Source organism: Hippocampus zosterae, chromosome 18 (assembly GCF_025434085.1).
Source record: "Hippocampus zosterae strain Florida chromosome 18, ASM2543408v3, whole genome shotgun sequence".
NCBI classification, from domain to species: Eukaryota; Metazoa; Chordata; class Actinopteri; order Syngnathiformes; family Syngnathidae; genus Hippocampus; species Hippocampus zosterae.
Window position 1 is genome coordinate 10,808,911 of NC_067468.1, and position 17,776 is coordinate 10,826,686.

Genomic DNA, 17,776 nt, shown 5'->3' on the forward strand with positions numbered 1-17,776 from the left:
TTAACAATCTTCTTGTGGGGGGGAATAGAACACAGTTTGAGCAGCTGCACGTCATGAAAGGGCAACCCATCACCTTTGTTACGATTCAACGGCCACTTTGATACAATCAACAGCATTCACCATAAAACTGAAACTTTATGTATTTCTGTTATTTGACCTCCAAATATGTTATTTTACGTGCTTTATTAGAGCGTCATCATTTTATTTTGGTGATATTTTTATTTATTTTATTCTTTGCAATGTATTTACTTGGTTTGTTGTTTTATGTTGTTGATTTCTTAAACATAATTGTATTTGTTTTGGTTTTATCTTCTATTATTATTTTTCATTGTTTTGTTTGTTGAGTAACTGTTTGCTATTTTATATATATATGTAGTGTATATACTGTATGTACAGTATATAGCTTTATTTTAATTTTACATTAGATTTTTTTTACTCAGGTATTTTGTTTAACTATAATTGCTTTGTTTTATTATTTGTGTTTTATTTTTACAAATAAGTCTATTGTAATTTATCAATAATATTTGTATACATCAATGGCCCATTTGCAATTGTTCCAAAAGAGAAAACTCCATAGCCAGAACATAGCCGCAGTGTCTGTAGTACTGTCTCGCTTCCAGACCACACACTGCTCAGTGCTCCTTCTCACTGAGGTTTGGGTACAATTTATGAAGCGGGGCACTATTTTGCATAAAGATTTGGGGAAATTTGCAGCAATTTTGCCTAGCTTTTTTTGGGGGGGGGGGGCTGTCTGGCTGCTGGTGTTTTCCAGATGTGCAATGACAGATGTTTCCACATGTGCAGCAAAGGGGAAAAAGGCAATCATTTAAGTATGATTCTCACACTTTTTCAAGCAGCCCACAAGTATGTCCATGAGTCATTATAGTGATGTGAAAAAAAAGCCGTTGCGAGTTAGCAGAGATTTCACATGAGAATACAGTGCTGTGAAAACGTATTTTTACTCTCCCTGATTTTTATGTTCTTTACACATGTATTATACACAAAGATTTCAGTTCATCAATGCAATTTCACTAGCACACAGAGACAGCCCACGGAAATACAAAATGCAGTTTGTAAATGCCCATTTCATTTATTTACAAATACACACGCACACAAATCCAAACCTCCCTTGTCCCAATGTGAAAAAGTAATTGCCCCCTGAACCTAACGATAGGTTGTTTACTGAAGAAAAAAATTGGGAAAAAATATGTAACTTGATGAATATGCGGGAGACGAGCCGTGAGAATGCGGGAGTCTCTTGTAATTGATTGTTCATGTAATCTTACATGTAAAGTTTGGAAGAAGAAAAAAAGTACTGTGTCGTTCTCGTCTTCTTGTGCGTTTCGATCCTCTCGCGAGATTTTGTTGCTCTCGGAGCTTGGGTTTGGCACATGTGCTCTCCTCCCCCCGCCTCCTCCCCTCCTCAAGTGAGCCTCTCAGCTGCCGAGGCGAGTGATGATGATGGCGGAGCTGGTTCAGGGACAGGCCTCGGTGGCTCAGCCCGGAACGAAAGATGACTTCGCAGACACGATACGCCGAGTGCGACAGGTAAAAAAACGGCACCGGATAGAAGGGCCCGTAAAAGAACCGCACGCGTGGGAGGATGGCAACAGTTTGGTTTGCGTGGGACCCTCACCTCACCCTCCACCCCCCGTCAACCACAAACCATTCCTCATGCACTCGGCTAACTTGTTAGCTCTCGTGCTAACAGACGCTAGCCAAGTTAGCATAGCTGAGCCGACAGATTAAGACTCGTACAGCCGAGACCCGACCACGCTGCTAACTGCGACAGACATAACGAGTCGCCGGCTTCCCTGCGGAGCTGGGCGACACGTTTCCCCACGCGAGACGCTGACGCCCCGTTGAACGCTGGAAGTTGTAAGTTAGCGCAACTTTTGGGCAAGTTACGTCGACAACCTGTTGTCAAGCCCCCACCACACACACACACAGCCTCACCCTCCATACACACGCAGAAGTTGCCTGTTAGCATTACTTAGGAGGTTAGCTGCCCTCCCTCCCCACGACACCTAGAGCCGGGCCGCTCCGGTAGCCGACAGCCTCCAAGCGGGGCTCAACTTTAGCCGGTGTACGTTGACACGCTGTCAGAAAGTTAGCTCGCCCTGGGGTTGTAAAGCCACCGCTGCCCCACCTAGGTCAGAAGCCGAAAAGAACCCACGCTGTGCCAACAATCACTGTTGACTCTTTGAGCTATCTACCCCTCAACGCGTCGACGTTTTAAGCCCAACCTAGCGCTAATTTGTCAAACTCGCGGCGTTCTTTGCTCGCCGGAGTCAACACAAGTGAGCGAGGTAGCACGGGATGCTCGGCTAGCTTAGCGTGCTCGGTCGTCTGTATTGGGAGAGTTAGGCCGTGTCATGTAACGTCACCTGCCCTAAATAAGCCGTACTTCCACGGATTTTTCCACGACCAATGCCAGTGAAACGCGATAACCTCAAGAAACATACATTTGTGTTTTCCATTTGCTTTAGCAAGACGTCAACTAGTGACCACAGTGGATTAGTTTGGTTCACAATCTACACGCGTGTACAATTTTAAAGATAAATTGGTTTATGACCCAAGCATTATCAGACAGGTCGTTTAAAGTGGATTTCAGTGCTTTAAGTATCACTTTCATGTGACAAACGTCAAGGAACCTATGGTGGTCCTAATGTATTATACTAGAATGTTTCATAATTGGTCCACGTCAGTGCATATTACACCAAACTCGGACAGTTCCCTGCTTTATGCCTTAACATTCAGGCAGTGCTTGAAGTGTCTGCTTCTCCCATTGTCTAATCTATTCCGTTGAAGTTGTGACATTGTGTTTAACATGGATACATACATAATTCGGTGATTTGCAAATCATGCTGAACCTATATTTAATCAAAAACACTGAAATACATTTCATGTTCAAACTGATTAATGTTACTGTTTTTACCTCATAACCATTAACTTAGAAACATTCTGAATTCCCAAAAAGCTGACATATGTGGCAAAAATTTGTGAGAAAGTTGAGAAATGTTCACCAAGCACCTGTTTGGAATATCCCATGGCTAAACATGAATTCCCTGAATTGGGAATGGGTTAGTGCCATGATTGGGTCTAAAAGGAGCTTCTCAGAATTGCTCAGTCATTGACAAGTAAAAATCGTCTGAGGTTCACCTCTTTATGAACAAGAAAATGGTCGAAGAGGTTAAGGACAGTGTTCCTCAAAATACAAATACAAATGCAAGGAAATTCAGGATTTTTATAATCTACGGTCCATAACATCAAATGGTTCAGAGAATCTGGAGAAATCGCTGCACGGCAAGACCGCCAAACAACATTGAATGCCCATGACCTTTGATCCCTCAGGCGGCATTAATGTGCAAAAAACATCATCACTCGGGCCCAGGAACACATCAGAAAACCAATCTCGGTAAATACAGTTCATCCCTAAATCCATAAATGCCACTTAAAATTCTACAACGAAAAACAAAAGCAACATCCACAAATGCTGCTGGTTCTTTGCCTGAGTTCTTCTAAGATGCCGAGTGGAAAAGTCTTCTGTGGTCTGACGAGTCCACATTTCAATTTTGTGGGGGGAAATTGTTGGCATTGTGTCCTTTCGGCTAAAGAGGAAAAGAACCATCCGGACTGTTATGGACGCAAAGATCAAGAGCAAGCATCTGTGTTGGTATGTGGCTGCGTTAATGCCAATAGCATGTGTAATTTACACATCTCTGAAACCACGATTCATGCTGAAAAGTACGTACAGGTTTTGCAGAAACATTTGCTGCCATCCAAGCAACGTCTTTTTCATAGATTCTCCTGCTTACTTGAACAAGACAATGCCAAACAACATTCTGCAGGTATAAGAACATTGTGGCTTTATAGTAAAAGTCTGTAGGTCCGAGACTGGCCTGCCTGCAGTCCAGACCTGTCTCCTATTGAAAATATGTGGCGCAAAATACCACAACGGACACCCCGGATTGTTGGTACAGCTGAAGCTGGACATCAAACAAGAATCGAAAACAATTCCACTTACAAAGCTTCAACAATGGGTGTCTTCCGTCTTCTAATTTTTATTGGCCGTTATTTAAAGAAAATAGTTTTGAAAGTGAATGATTATTCGCTAAAAACAATAAACGGAATAATGTTTCCATTATGGCTGCTGTAGTCAAGCTCATTTAATTTGATGACCATTTGTTTTCGTCAGCTATTTGCTCCACTCACCTTCTCGCATCTAATCCAGTGTGTCATGTTCACTTTCCAAGCAGGAATTTGGTTCTTGGGGGGGGGGGGGGGGGGGGGGGTTCTCTTTAATTTCTCGCCCGTCTGTAGGGTCAAAGAGACTCTCACCAATCAACGTGTTTTGCTGTGAATTCTCTCCAGATGGCCGCCAAGATGGGAGGAGAGCAGATGCCAAACCTTCACAGCCCCTCACCAGTCATCGACCCCTCCCTCTATGGCTTCGGAGGCCAGAAACGCACGATGGACAATGGAGGCGAGTCTCGTCTTGTGTTCATACACTGGCTTTTAATCACACTGTCACACAGATAACCATGAATGCCATCGGCGTCATACACCAAGCAATCTTACGTTACCGTTCCCTTTAACGGTTTTTCAACTTTGCACTTTAAACAGTTTGAATGGTCCTCTTCCTCTTCGACCCAAATGGCACAGTGTCTATTATTTAAAAAAAAAAAATAATAATCAAATGTGGACTCGTCAGACCACACCGCACTTTTTCGCTTTTTCTGTCCATCTCACATGAGCCCCAAACCAGAGAAGTCAGCGGCATTTCTGGGCGTTGAATGTATGGCTTTCGCTTTGCATTCCTCAGTTTCAACTTGCATTTGTAGATGTCGTGAAGAATTGTTTACTGACAACGGTTTTCTCAAATGTTCCTGAACCCACAAGGCGATATCCTCAATGCAGTCTCACCTGAAGGGTTGACACCTGCGCCATATATGAAATGCCTTGCGACAACCTCTTGTTGTTGTCGGTGATACAAGTGTCTGCACTAGCGTATAACAATTGCCTGTTTCCGATTTGAAGATGTACGATTTTATGCATTTTCCAGTCGTAGGAAAGTGGACTCTTTGTGGATGTCCTATCCGTTGCGGCGAGTCTGGCTTGCCCTTTTTTGATTTTGAGAGTTGAGGGGTGACGAGCCACAAGCAGCCCTCGGTCAGCCACTTTCCCCCATCCCTGTGCCTAACGCTAACTAACTTGTTTTCAAAGCTTGAAAAGACCGAGCCGTATTTCGGCGACAAGGGCGATGATGTGCAAATAGTCGCAAAAAATTGGATTAGTCACTTGAAGCATGTAGTGTAAATCCAGCCGGAGTAAAATAACGGTGCCGCATGCAACCTTTCCTCGGCATTTCCATTCTGGGTTTTCAGTTGCCTCTTTGTCTGAATTTCGCACACCCACTCCTTGTATTTATATTCATAGCTGTCCCTATGTCAAACATGAAGTGCAATGCATTTCCAGAGGATGTCAAATGAGTGCAAACCGGCATAAAAAAATTGTGCACACTGGCTACTGTGCGGGTGTTCACATGCATGACGGCACATCCTGCGCTGACCCCTGCGCGACCCTTGCTCAGTGCTACCCCGTCAACAATGTGAACGACCTGGCAGCCAAACTTCTCTTTTTGATTGAAATTCTTTTCCGCGCACCTGCTGCGCGTGTGTTGACAACCTAGTTGATTGGGAGCAGCACTCGTTCCCCCGTCAGCAGAAATGGCGCTTCCTCGTTTATTTGGTTTTTTTTTTTATTGTGTCTATCTGCAACTTTTATTTTCCTGAGTCATTTCTTACGCGCTGACCGAAGTTCTGTCTTGTGCTTTCTATCAGTTGGCAACCATCTTGGTGCAATGGTACATCAAAGGTGAGCAGAGCATCCGCCCCTTTTGAAGCTTTTTATATTATTTTTTGTATTTTCCGCATTCGGAGACTATATTGAGCGTGTCATAATCTCACAGGGCTCTCACGACAGAAGACTTCAAAGTGCCTGATAAAATGGTGGGATTCAGTAAGTGGGCTTTGAGTTCATTCCGGTCGCCGCGAATGCGTCGCACGTAATCATCCGTATTGATGTTGTACTTAGCTCTTAGTTCACCGCGTCGACGTTTCAAAAAGAAAATCTCTTTCGTCTCGTTTCCAATCAGTCATTGGAAAAGGAGGAGAGCAGATTTCAAGAATCCAGCTGGAATCCGGCTGTAAAATCCAGATAGCGTCAGGTGAGTAGTTCATGTTTATTACAGCATAAATTGAGATGTCCCATTTTATTTTTAAAAAAACAAGCACATAAATAAATAAATAAATAAAGGGCAAAAACAGACACATTTTCCCAAAATAGACAGCTAACAAAAATGAGTCTTTTTCCTCATTAAATTGCATCTTAATTTAATTTAAAATTAACCTTTTTTCTTAAAATATCCCACTTGTTAATAAATATGGTGTTTCCCTTAAGTAATCACTTTAATTGTGTACAATATATATTTTTTTTTACTGGTAAACAAACTGGGCTTTGAAATTACGTCTTTTTTTTTCTTTCTGAAACAATGGCTTTAATTGTGTAAAATAAGAACGCTTGTAATGTTCCTTTTTTTCCCCCCACCCACAACAATTTTATTCCTGTAAAATGCTTTTATTTAACCTCAGAATTATTATGTCATTAACTGATTTTACAAGTTGTTTTCCCCTAATACAGAAACTGTTCAGACACACATTTTCAGAACTGGTCAATTGAAAGATATGTTTGCGTAATTTCACTCCAGAGACCGACCCGTTTGTATACAAGCAATTACAAAGTCAATTTTCCTTCATCTATTTCGTTTTCAAATCCATTTTGTTCTTTGGTGTTGACATTGATCTGTGTTTTGGTCTTCCTGCAGACAGTGGAGGTATGTTGGACAGGCCCTGCACGCTGACCGGCAGTCCCGAGAACATTGAGTGAGTCCTCCAGCCGCTTTTTTATGTTGCACTTGAACACTGTCAACGTGAGCCACCAAGGGCATCAACCAATGGCTCCTTTCATGTCCTCTTTCACAATCGGTCACTGCACCTTCTTAACACCACTTTTTTTCTTTTGGGACAAGAAAAAAATTTGACTAAGGAAAAAAAATTATACGTAACTAATGCATCACAAACACTCACACAGGCAGGCCAAGAGGCTGCTAAGTGAAATTGTGGAGCAGTGTCGCTACGGTCCGGGCTTCCACTGCGAGATGGACGGCAACGGGGCCATCCAGCAGATGTTAATCCCCGCCAACAAAGTGGGCCTGGTGATCGGCAAGGGGGGAGAGACCATCAAACAGCTGCAGGTGCGAATGCGTCTCCACCCAAGTTTCAAGAAAGTAGCCGTCGTTTTCATGTTTAATGTGATCCTCCGCCCCCGCCCCCGTGTAGGAGAGAACGGGAGTACAAATGATTATGATCCAGGATGACCCCATGCCCACTGGTGCAGACAAGCCCCTGAGAATAACTGGAGACCCCCACAAAGTACAGGTCGGTCCTGCTTCCGCTCCAGTGTTACATCTTGCCTGTTATCCCTCTTTTTTGGGAAAACCACACACACACACACACAAAAATAACATTGTTACACATACAGTACATTTGACAAAGTTCAATCCAATGCAAAACCATCGACGCAGACGTGCACAAAGTCAAACATTTGAAGTATAGAAGGAAAATCTCTGCATCTGCCTCACTAAATTTATTCCTGTACTGTCAAGAAGTATTTGGCTAACACGCGGGTGTAAAGACAGCCCCCTTTATCCTGAATGCGTAAGAGATAAGAATACATAATCATGCGGCACACAAAGGCATCCCGAGTTGCTGCCGTATGTTCTATATTGCCATTTGATTTCTATTCATGGCTTAGAAGTGATTTTTTTTTTTCCCCCTGCAAATATTTTATAGCCGACAACATATTACGACTGTCGCCATATGAATAGAACCCAGTTATACCCACAGTATTTCTTACATTTGCGGGGGTCTGAATTGTTTGATCTTTTTTTTTTTCCCAGCAAGCACGTGAACTTGTGGTCAAGCTAATCAGGGATAAGGACCAAGGAGATTTTCGGGTTGGCAGGGCCGACTTTGGATCCAAAATGGGTGGAAGCAGTCTGGATGTAAGATATTTATGCTTTTTAACACAAGACAAATCCTGTATATTTCATATCTCGAATATGTCATGATTCCATTTTTTTTTAGCATTTTGATGATGATAGCTTCGAGGTAACAAACCCAACGTCCACCCGCTCAAGAAATTAGAATGTGGCATCAACTATCAAAATGATTAATTTAGAAATTAGGTAGTAATTGGCCTTTTGAAGTTTTGTTTTCTTCTTTATAATGCTTTAAATCAATCTGTCAGTTTCACTTTTTGAATGACCTATCGAAATCGATCAGGTGGTGGTGCCCAGATTTGCAGTCGGCATCATCATTGGCAGGAACGGCGAGATGATCAAGAAGATTCAGACCGACGCCGGGGTCAGGATCCAGTTCAAACAAGGCAAGACCATCTCGGACATGTCAAATGTGACACTGCAATTTTACTCTTTGAGCGGGCGTACGGTCCTTTTGTCGCGCCTCGCTGAATAGCCACGCCCTCTGACCTTGCGTGTCCTTTGACCCCCTAGATGATGGAGTCAGCCCAGACCGTGTTGCCCAGGTGATGGGCCAGCCTGACCACTGCCACCACGCCGTGCATCTCATCAATGAGCTGGTTCAAACTGCCCAGGTACGGAATGTGCGCCACCTTGTTTGCAAAATTCATTAACTCCTGGCGGGGGGCTGCATTTAATGTTTTTCATTTGCTCGCTTTGTATTTATGGTCTACAAATGTTTTTCAGACAGATTTGCGACAATTGTGACTTGGCTACTGAGTTAGCGTCGTTTAGTGCCAGACTTTGCGTTGCTGACGTCACCGCCGCTGAATGAAAGGAGCTCGGCTGTAAACTAAGGACCTTCTGTTTAGCTTTTCAACTCCTCACGAGTTCTGGCTTCTTTTTTTTCCCGACAGGAGCGAGATGGCTTTGGGGGGGTGATGGGACGCCGTAGCCGAAGTGACTGTAACATGGGCAGCGGTCTCGGAGGGCTACAGGAAGTGACGTATGCCGTACCCGCCGATAAGTGCGGCCTGGTGATTGGCAAAGGTAAAAAAAAAAAAAAATTATGACGTTTTAAGTCCCTATTTTGACAATCATGTGAGCGTGATAAGTTCTTTCGATGAGCACCGCTCATCTCCGTAAGTCTCTCCAACTCAACAGATTGCCTCACCCACGCTCACCAACCTTTGAATAAATGAGTGCCGCTCTGCCCTTGAGTGAAACCGATGAGGGGCGAGTGACCCCACCCCCACCCCCTTCGCCTCATGTATATAGCACAAGTGGCATTCATTGGCTTCACTAAGGGCTTAATGATGGGGATAATGCGTGTAATGTGACATTAATTGTTAAAGGTGCATAATAACAGCCCTCAATCATGTGGAAGGCCGCCTGGTATCTAATGAGCTGCTTTCAGCCCGATAGAGTGCGGCGAGGGAATGAATAGGAGGAATTAGCTTATTGGCTATTCATGCCCACTCTATTGCCAGCCATTTAAAAGTCATTGACCATTGCATTGGTAGAACGTGTGTGTGTGCGTGCACTTGCACGCGAATTGCTCTTGTTGTGTGTGTATGCCGTGGTTGAAAGGTGGGGTTAGGGTTTGGGGGGGGCTCTTTACCAAAAATAAAAACATGGCAATAGAAATGTCAAGTGGCTTTTGTGCATGTAGCGGGCCAAGGGAAACAAATAAACCTGGGCGTTGCGTCTCTCCCCCCCACACCCCATTTGTAATTAGCATATGAAGTGGGTCAATATGGTCGAAATGGCGGTGGGTCTGGGTGCTGTCAGCCGACGCTTAAAGGGTGCGGTGATTAATATCTTTACGATGCCATATGTAGCCCGTTGGCCCCTGCTTTTGAGCCCCCCCTCGCACGCGCACACATACACACACACACACACACACACACACACACACACAGTCTCTCGACGTTGTTTGATGGATCTAGCCACCCACCAACCTGCTCCCACATTAAAACAGGCTTAAATTCATTGCCGTTTTCCACCCCAAATACCCAAATTGAATGCTCCCCACTGTTTCATTTTCCCCTAAACACACAAGTGTCATCTGTAAAGCTAACAAGTGGCCACGCAAGCTTGGAAAAGTCTGACAGCGGCTGATTTTGACTTATAATCACAGGGAGACATAACATTTATGAGTCAAATGGACACTAGCGTGGCCAAATGGCAAAAGGCTCCATCAGTCACTCATGTAAACATTTTCAATTGGGACACTTAAAAAGAACTCTTAAAATGTGTAGAGGGATGCCAGAGTAGGAATTATGTGCTCCCTCTTATGAGTACCAGTCAAGAGGTAAGCACCAGTATACAATGAAAGCAGTAGATTTTTAATGTATGTAATTTTTTTTAAATCATGAAATGGGGAAACGTGCTTGGAGAAAAAAAAAATCTTGCAAAGAGTGACGTTTCAAACAAAAAAATATACCGCCTTTCCAATTATTCGTTACTCAAATCTTGACATTCAATCCTATTAAGGTGAAATGCTAAAATACGGAATTATTGATCTAAAGCGAAGCCCCGGTCCACACGCCTGCTTTCCAAAAATCCTCCCTCCGCCAGTCCAGGCTCTTGGTTCTTGTGCCGTTCTCTCCGTTACTTGCACGACAACGGGGCTCTCTACGTCAGCCATTATAGCTGATCATTTGGTGGGGAAATTAATTTTCAGGGTGGAGGCATAGATAGCTAATTGCACGTCACAATTGCGCCAGATAACCACTAATGCGAATGAAACATCCCCAAGTGTGGCCCTTGGCCCAGTTTTAGCCACAAACCAAAAATCAGAAAAACAATTGAATGCACTATCGCTACAGTGGGTATTATGTAATTCTCAGTCTTTGGACCTTCTATCATCAAAGTGGTAATTTATTTTTTTTTAAAAAATCTCTGAATTCCCTTTACAGGGTCTTTAAGAACAACTTAGCAGCCTAACAAACCAGACCCTCTCTGAATGCCGTCACCAGTTGCACTTTTGTGCGCCCGCCTTTCTTGCGGCGCACTAAACCAGTCTCATTAATAAGACCCGTATTATCTGCGCTGACTCCAGGCCAGTCCATGAAATGAATAGTCGGCCTCTTCATCGCTCTCGGCCGTCCGACCGCTCGAGCTCATAATGGCTTCATTAAGGCAGAAGTTTCATTTGCTTGACAATGTCTTAATGGCCCATGCGCAGTCTGTTGGCGTTTGCAGAAAAAGGCTCCGGGAGGAGGAGAGCTTTTTTGATGAGCGTTTTCACGCCGGGGTCAGCCCGGGTCATCCGAGTGTCAGCCACAAGTGAACAAATGTATAATTGATGTCGGGACGGCCCCGGTGTCCCCCCTCCCACCACCCGGGAAGCACCCTCAGCCATTTTCCCCCCCTGCATTGGGTTCAGATCTGTAGCGCAAAGAGGGCTGGTGGCAGTTGTTCACCCCCCCAAGCCCCATCACCACCACTTCATTCACTCCCCGCTCTTATCACAGAGGACAACACCAAGTCAAAAAAAAAGAAAAGGCCGAAAAGAGACAAACTATATCCCAGGAGGAGGATACGCTTCAATTTTGGCCCCTTTCTCCTGCTGGCTATGTTGCATTTCTCCCTGCTGGTGTAATTGCTCTCCCCACACGTCGGGAAGCTGGCATCTGATGCCGAGGAGGAGGCGGGGAGGGGTGCGAGAGATGTCCCTCTTTTGTTTCCCGATTTGCACGGATGTTAGCAGAGAATGGTCGGAAAGTGGCGAGGCGCACGCCAGTCGTCGTAAGGTAGCGTCGCCGCGCGCATCCTTCTGTCATGTGACCCGACATGATGCCAGAGACGCCGCGCAAACGTCTCTTCTCGCGTGGCGCTTTACAAAGGATGGATTTGCCATGCCAGTCAGTGGCTAATTCCTATTTTAATACCCATATGTTTCTTTTTTGTTGTTTTTTTTTAAATGCACTCTTTCATTGTACATTTCAAGTGACATTGTATCTCTGAGGGCTGTTTACATTCACAGAACGCGCGAAACAATCCCACACGCGCTCCCTCGATGGTCTTATCAGATACGTATTAAATTTTAATCTTATAATAGGAGGAGTCCCAATTCTGATCTGAATCTGACATATGCACATCAATCGGTTGTGACACTGAAGAGCAAAAAAAAGGGAAACATTGCTTCAATCCTCGCAATATCAATCCAGCCCAAGTTTCTGTGCCACTTTCAAAGTGTTTTCCACCCCAAAAATGATTTTATGATTTATGGTGTCCGCTGTTCTTCTTATGTTATGTTAGCCTTCTTGGCTAACTCCGACGTATGGTATTGCCGTGACGTCTGCGCCAATTAAACGCCACACACTAATCCCGCCATTGCGTAACATTTACCTCGGCCACGTATCTAATGGGTTCTACGAAGACTATCGTCAACGGTCATTGTGAAAGGTGCCACGGAGAGACGTTGAGTTGTCTGTTGCTTTTCGCAGGCGGCGAAACCATCAAGAATATCAAAGAGCAGTCCCGCGCCCACGTTGAGCTGCAAAGAAACCCGCCGCCCAACACTGACCCCAACGTGCGCATCTTTTCCATCCGAGGCACCCCGCAGCAGCTGGAAAAGGCTCGGCAGCTGATCGACGAGAGAATTGGGGTAGGTGGTCTTGTCTATTGTGCCCCCGCTTATATTCATGAGCGCACATGTTGCCACCGTGTGGGCTGGGGAGGGGTGGGCGGGTGGTCACAGGGATGACACCAGAGGTTACACATCAAGAATCCATCAAATGGACTTAATGGAGTGCATCAGTGCTCGGCCGTGCCCTTTGACCTTGTCTGTTGGCTTCCTTTTTCAACACGAGTGTGGTCTCACTCTGTCGGCTGCAGGCTCCCGGGCTGGGAGGAAACGGCAGCTTCGGCTTGAATCCCTACAACCAAGGAGCCGCCACTCCTCCTCAGCAGTAAAGTCCAATTATTTCTTTCTTTCTTCTCTCTTCAACAGCAGTGTCGGCTCATAAACGTGCGCTTAACTCAGCTCATCTTCTCTTAGCGGCCCTCAAACGTTCATGACTGGAGGATGGGGGACAACTTTCCAGATCTGGCAGCCTCCTGGCCAACAGGACCATAGTGAGTCGCAGCAGTGCTTAGTGTCGTGACAAGGTCAAAATTCTCTCTCGAGTCTTTCCGATACTCTCAAAAACCTTAAACAAGCAGTGGCATCACAGATGGCTAAACGGAAAAGCTCCCATTCGTGGACTATTTCAAAACCAGTACTCACAAAGCATCGCATCGTTTTTGACGTCGCATGAGATCATCGGGTGTGCTGTCCAGTTTCACTTAACTGGTCCAAATATTTGTGACAAAAATCGACTTAAAGTCAAGTTTCTTCATCTATCCATGAGCGCCACATCCTCCTCCTCCTCCTCAAAAAAGAGGTTGGGCCGCAGACTTGGACCGCCAGGCTCCAATCATGTGACCACATGCAAGTCACACATTTTGGAACAAAATTGTCGGATCTCAAAATGATGGGAAAGGAAAAGAGTATTTATTGCATCGCAGGTTTTGAGACATGATGATGATGATGGTAACCACCTCTTTCCTGTGCAGACGCGCGTTGAATGAAACCTCCATGGAAATGATCAGGAAAGAAGAGAATTGCACACGAGGAGTTGACAACGTTATCCGTCTGCTTTCAGGTCACAATGGATCCCAGACGGGCCAGATGGACTGGGAGCAGTATTACAAAAAGCTTGGCAAGCGCACTAACGTCATTTTTAAAATTTATTTATTTTTTAATTCTAACACGCACTCTGCCATCCACCCTGTACATCATCAAAGTTCAAATGTGTACCCCTTCCATGATGGCGGTCCAAATTCAATTTGGTTGTTTCGCAAAACAAAAAAATTGTAGCCAACATGCTCAGCCCAGCTTTGTGTCTATTTTCATTTTCATTCAAATCGCAACTACAATTCATGTCAGCTATTACTAGTCAGGACTCACAAAGATAAATAAGTGGGAATTATAATATTAAAGTGATTCATATTTGTATTTTTATTTTGACTTCATGGTCACTGTGAGGGGCCATTCAGTGACTTGGTGGGCCTTATCTGGCCCCCAGTCCGTACTTTGCCAATAGCCCTGTTATGGTGCGGGTCAAATTGTTCCATTTAGAAAATCTAGGGGGAAAAAATCTGAATTAAAGTGAACATAATGGGAAACTCTCTCTCAAACCGCCACACATATTCATCGTGTTTTTTCTGGAGCAGAACGGGTGCGAAAAATCACTCCTTTACATCACACCCAGCAGCACAGCATCTTTGCTCAGGATAATCGCCAAGAGGCGTCCTTCAACTGGGCGGTTTGAAAGATCGTTTTTGTCCTCTGCAGGTCAGCAAAGCCAGCAAGCTCAGAGCGCCCCTCCCGAATACAACAAAGCCTGGGGTCAGTTCACTGAGCAGAGAGAACACACACACACCCTCGTCTCCATTTTGTTTGCGTGTGTATATATATTTATTTATTTTTGTAATTATTTGCCAGGACAAAGTTCGAATCCTGGCTCTCAGCAGGCTTCCAATCCAGACTTCAACGCCTGGGTGGACTTCTACAGGCAGCCCATGGCCTACTTCAACCAGGGCGCCCAGCAGACTCAAGCGCCGGGCCTTCATGTGAGACACACCATGTCTTCTATCTTTGATAAATATTCAGTAGAAAGAGTCGTAAATCTCTCCGAAATTCCCTTGTCGCGATGACACCGCTCGGCATGCGCTTAAAACACCCATCCTAGAATATTTAAGAAATGCTGCTACACGCTAGTCAGCCAATCATGCATTGAATAACTGCACTCAGTTGGTGAGGTCCACTGTAAGAGCTGCCCCCCCCCCCCCAAAAAAAATATGTATATATATATATATTTTAGCATAGCAACATCTTGTTGCTAAGCCCGCCAAAAATATTTTTTGTGAAACGTTATTCCCACTTCCCTTGTGGTCATTGGACGCAACCATATGCAGCACAATCGACCGCCATCTAGACACACATAGCGTAAGGAATTCATTTTGGGGGGGGGATTTGCCAAAACCACTGTGGCTAATTTTTGCACACACTCAACACAAATACTACAATACATTGAGTAATTAACCAGTTTTAATTTGTGCAAGTGCTATTTTTTAATAAAATGGATTGGTTAGATTTCAGTGTTGAAAAATCCATTGTGATATATCTATTTGTACAAAAATATTTACATTTTTTCATTTCATAAATGAGCAGGTCTTGAGTTGTAAACGGTTCTAAAATCTGTATGTGGAAGGATCCTATTTTCTTCTGCTTATCTGTGTGCACACGTGTGTGTGTTTGTGTGTGTGTTCCTCAGGATCACTAGAGAAGGTCTCAGGTCTTGTAGAGAATGAAATGAAGACGGCCCTTTTTTTCCCTTTATCATTTTTTGTTTGTTTTTTGGGGGGGGTGTTGTTTCTTAATTTTGTTTTGGTTTTCGTTTTTTTAGACTCGCAGCGCCTTGAAGACTTTTCTTAGTGGGAAACACTAGCAGTAGAATGGTATTATGATGAAATATATTTGTAATCAGCAGAACCTTTATTTGTTACTAAATGCTTGTGTACACTGTTATTTTGACTAGAGCGTGTTATCTGGGATCCGGTATTTTTGTTTTTGGCCAAAATGAAAAAGCGCGTGTGTAACATTTCAAAGAGGCAATACGTATATACGAATCTGTTCCGTTTCTTGCGGCTCCCATGTTGATTCTGCTTAGCAGTCTTGAATACCTTTTTTTTTTTTAATGTGCGTTTGTTTTGTCAAAGAGCATCTTGCGATGATTATTTTTACATAATTCAGTGAAATGAAACTGTGATGTTTTGTTACAGCAGAATGTGTTTTTTTATTTGTTACATGGTTCAAAGCGAAGACGAAAATAAGCAATAGTTCTAATTTAATTGTGCATTGTCATGCTGTTTATTCATTCATTGTCATTTTATTGTACTCAATCTCACACGCGTACACACACACAAGGGGGGGAGGTGCAATATCTTATTTCATGTTTGATATACAAAGATGGCTTCTCGAATATTTTGACCGACTTTTAACTTGTAGTTTTATGATGTTTTCTTTTTTTTCCTCTCTCTGGAGGATAATTTATTACATGAACCTGATTATATAAGACTTAGAAGGATGTTTGCCTTTGCTACCTTGTAAAAGTGTGTATGTATATATATAGATATTTATCTATATATAGATATGCTCATGTATTTGCTTGTTAATTTAAAAAAATGTTTCATTTAGAATGATCTTTCCTGCCACCAGTATTGTAGGAAAACTGTCCCTTTTTTTTCGGTTCTTATTTTCTTATACTGCTCCAAGATTGTGAATGTGATTGAAATTGGATGTTGCATCTTATGAAGAAGAAAAAAATATTGGGTTGTTTTTTTTTTGTTGGGTTTTTTTGGGGGGGAGGGATGCTTGTTCTGTGCGAGTGTTCAAGACTGCTAAGCCTCTGTTTCCTTCTACCTGTGCGATTGATTGGTTTTTGTTATGTTTTAAGAAGTGTTATGATAAAAAAAAACACACACACGTTCTCCTTCGGTACCTCCTGCTTCTGTCCGATGCTAATAACTTTTTAATTATGATTATTTTTTTAATTTCTTGTGTGATCTAATATAACAATAGCGGACGAGACGTCATCATGGAGAAGCGATTCTTGTATTAACGTCATTTCTTTATGAAAAGGGATATATATATATATAATTTGGAGAGGAAAACATGTCTAATTATGGTGGGTTTACTTTTGGTGTACAGTTAACCATGTATTAAAAAAAATCCAGACTACCTTCATTGTGTATTGTTATACAAGCTGTTTTTTGTTTTGGTTGATTGGGTGTTTTTGTTCTTGATGCCAGAGAGTTCTATTGTGTAAATACAACCATGATAGGCCAACTGTATGTTTTATTAGCAGAAAATCTATTTTCTATATAGCCTGTTGACAGTTCTCAAAAGTCATAATAAATTTTCCGCAAGCCTCTCTTGTGGTTGACGTCCATTTTAATTCTCGCTCGGATCAATTTCATCAACGTGGTGCGTTTCTGACCAAATGCTCTTCCGAGGTCTTTGTTAGATGGCTCACCTAAAAAACAAAAAAACACATTTCGTGTTTAGAGTAGCTGATTCTGATTTGGGCAAATTCCTTGGAATAAATTTGGAATTCACCCGAAATGGCTGCTTCAAGCAAAATGGGCGACTTCCTCCCTAGTCTTACCTGTTTACGATTGTGGCAAATTGAGGATCTGTTAAAGTACACGGTCTTGTGGGTTTTTTTTTTTTTGTTTTTTTTTTTTGTATAAAAATTCAGCTTCAAACCAAAATGGCCAGCTGTCTTTTCAAATTCAGTCATGGATGCTTGAGGCTTTTTTTGGTGACAAGCTCATTTAAAGTGTCTAGCCGAAACGGATCTGTCAAGATTACCTGCTTTCAAGTGCGGCTCATTTTGCCGATTTCCCGAGTGACTTTCAAAGTAAAATGGCAGACAATGTTCAATTTCGGCCAAGGGTCCTTCTTGCGTTACCAAATGTGAAAAATCGCCTATCGACATGCGCACGGGTCCATAGCACCTGATGGAGTTAACATCATTTCCCGCATTCTCCGATTTCTTAATTGATCACAAGCACCGGTACTTGACACGTTCAAATTCGAGTGAGGTTTGTTTGGCGATG

At 43.3% G+C, this 17,776-nt stretch overlaps 1 protein-coding gene across 2 annotated transcripts; it reads left to right on the top strand.

The window, feature by feature from the left end:
- Positions 1–1,389: 1,389 nt before the first annotated feature.
- Positions 1,390–17,088, top strand: fubp3 (far upstream element (FUSE) binding protein 3). Of its 2 annotated transcripts, XM_052051888.1 has the most exons (19): positions 1,390–1,548; positions 4,375–4,486; positions 5,844–5,877; positions 5,972–6,021; positions 6,158–6,229; positions 6,887–6,944; positions 7,153–7,315; positions 7,401–7,499; positions 8,021–8,125; positions 8,406–8,508; positions 8,636–8,736; positions 9,019–9,151; positions 12,556–12,716; positions 12,947–13,020; positions 13,110–13,186; positions 13,756–13,812; positions 14,448–14,501; positions 14,598–14,725; positions 15,430–17,088. In XM_052051888.1, the coding sequence occupies exons 1-19, from the start codon at positions 1,456–1,458 to the stop codon at positions 15,436–15,438; spliced, it is 1,683 nt and encodes a 560-aa protein (XP_051907848.1). In that variant the 5' UTR covers positions 1,390–1,455; the 3' UTR covers positions 15,439–17,088. The 2 variants fall into 2 exon arrangements, with proteins under 2 accessions (XP_051907848.1, XP_051907849.1); XM_052051889.1 differs by lacking the exon at positions 5,844–5,877 and having other exon boundaries at positions 1,525–1,548; positions 4,375–4,502; positions 5,954–6,021.
- The last annotated feature ends 688 nt before the right edge of the window (positions 17,089–17,776 follow it).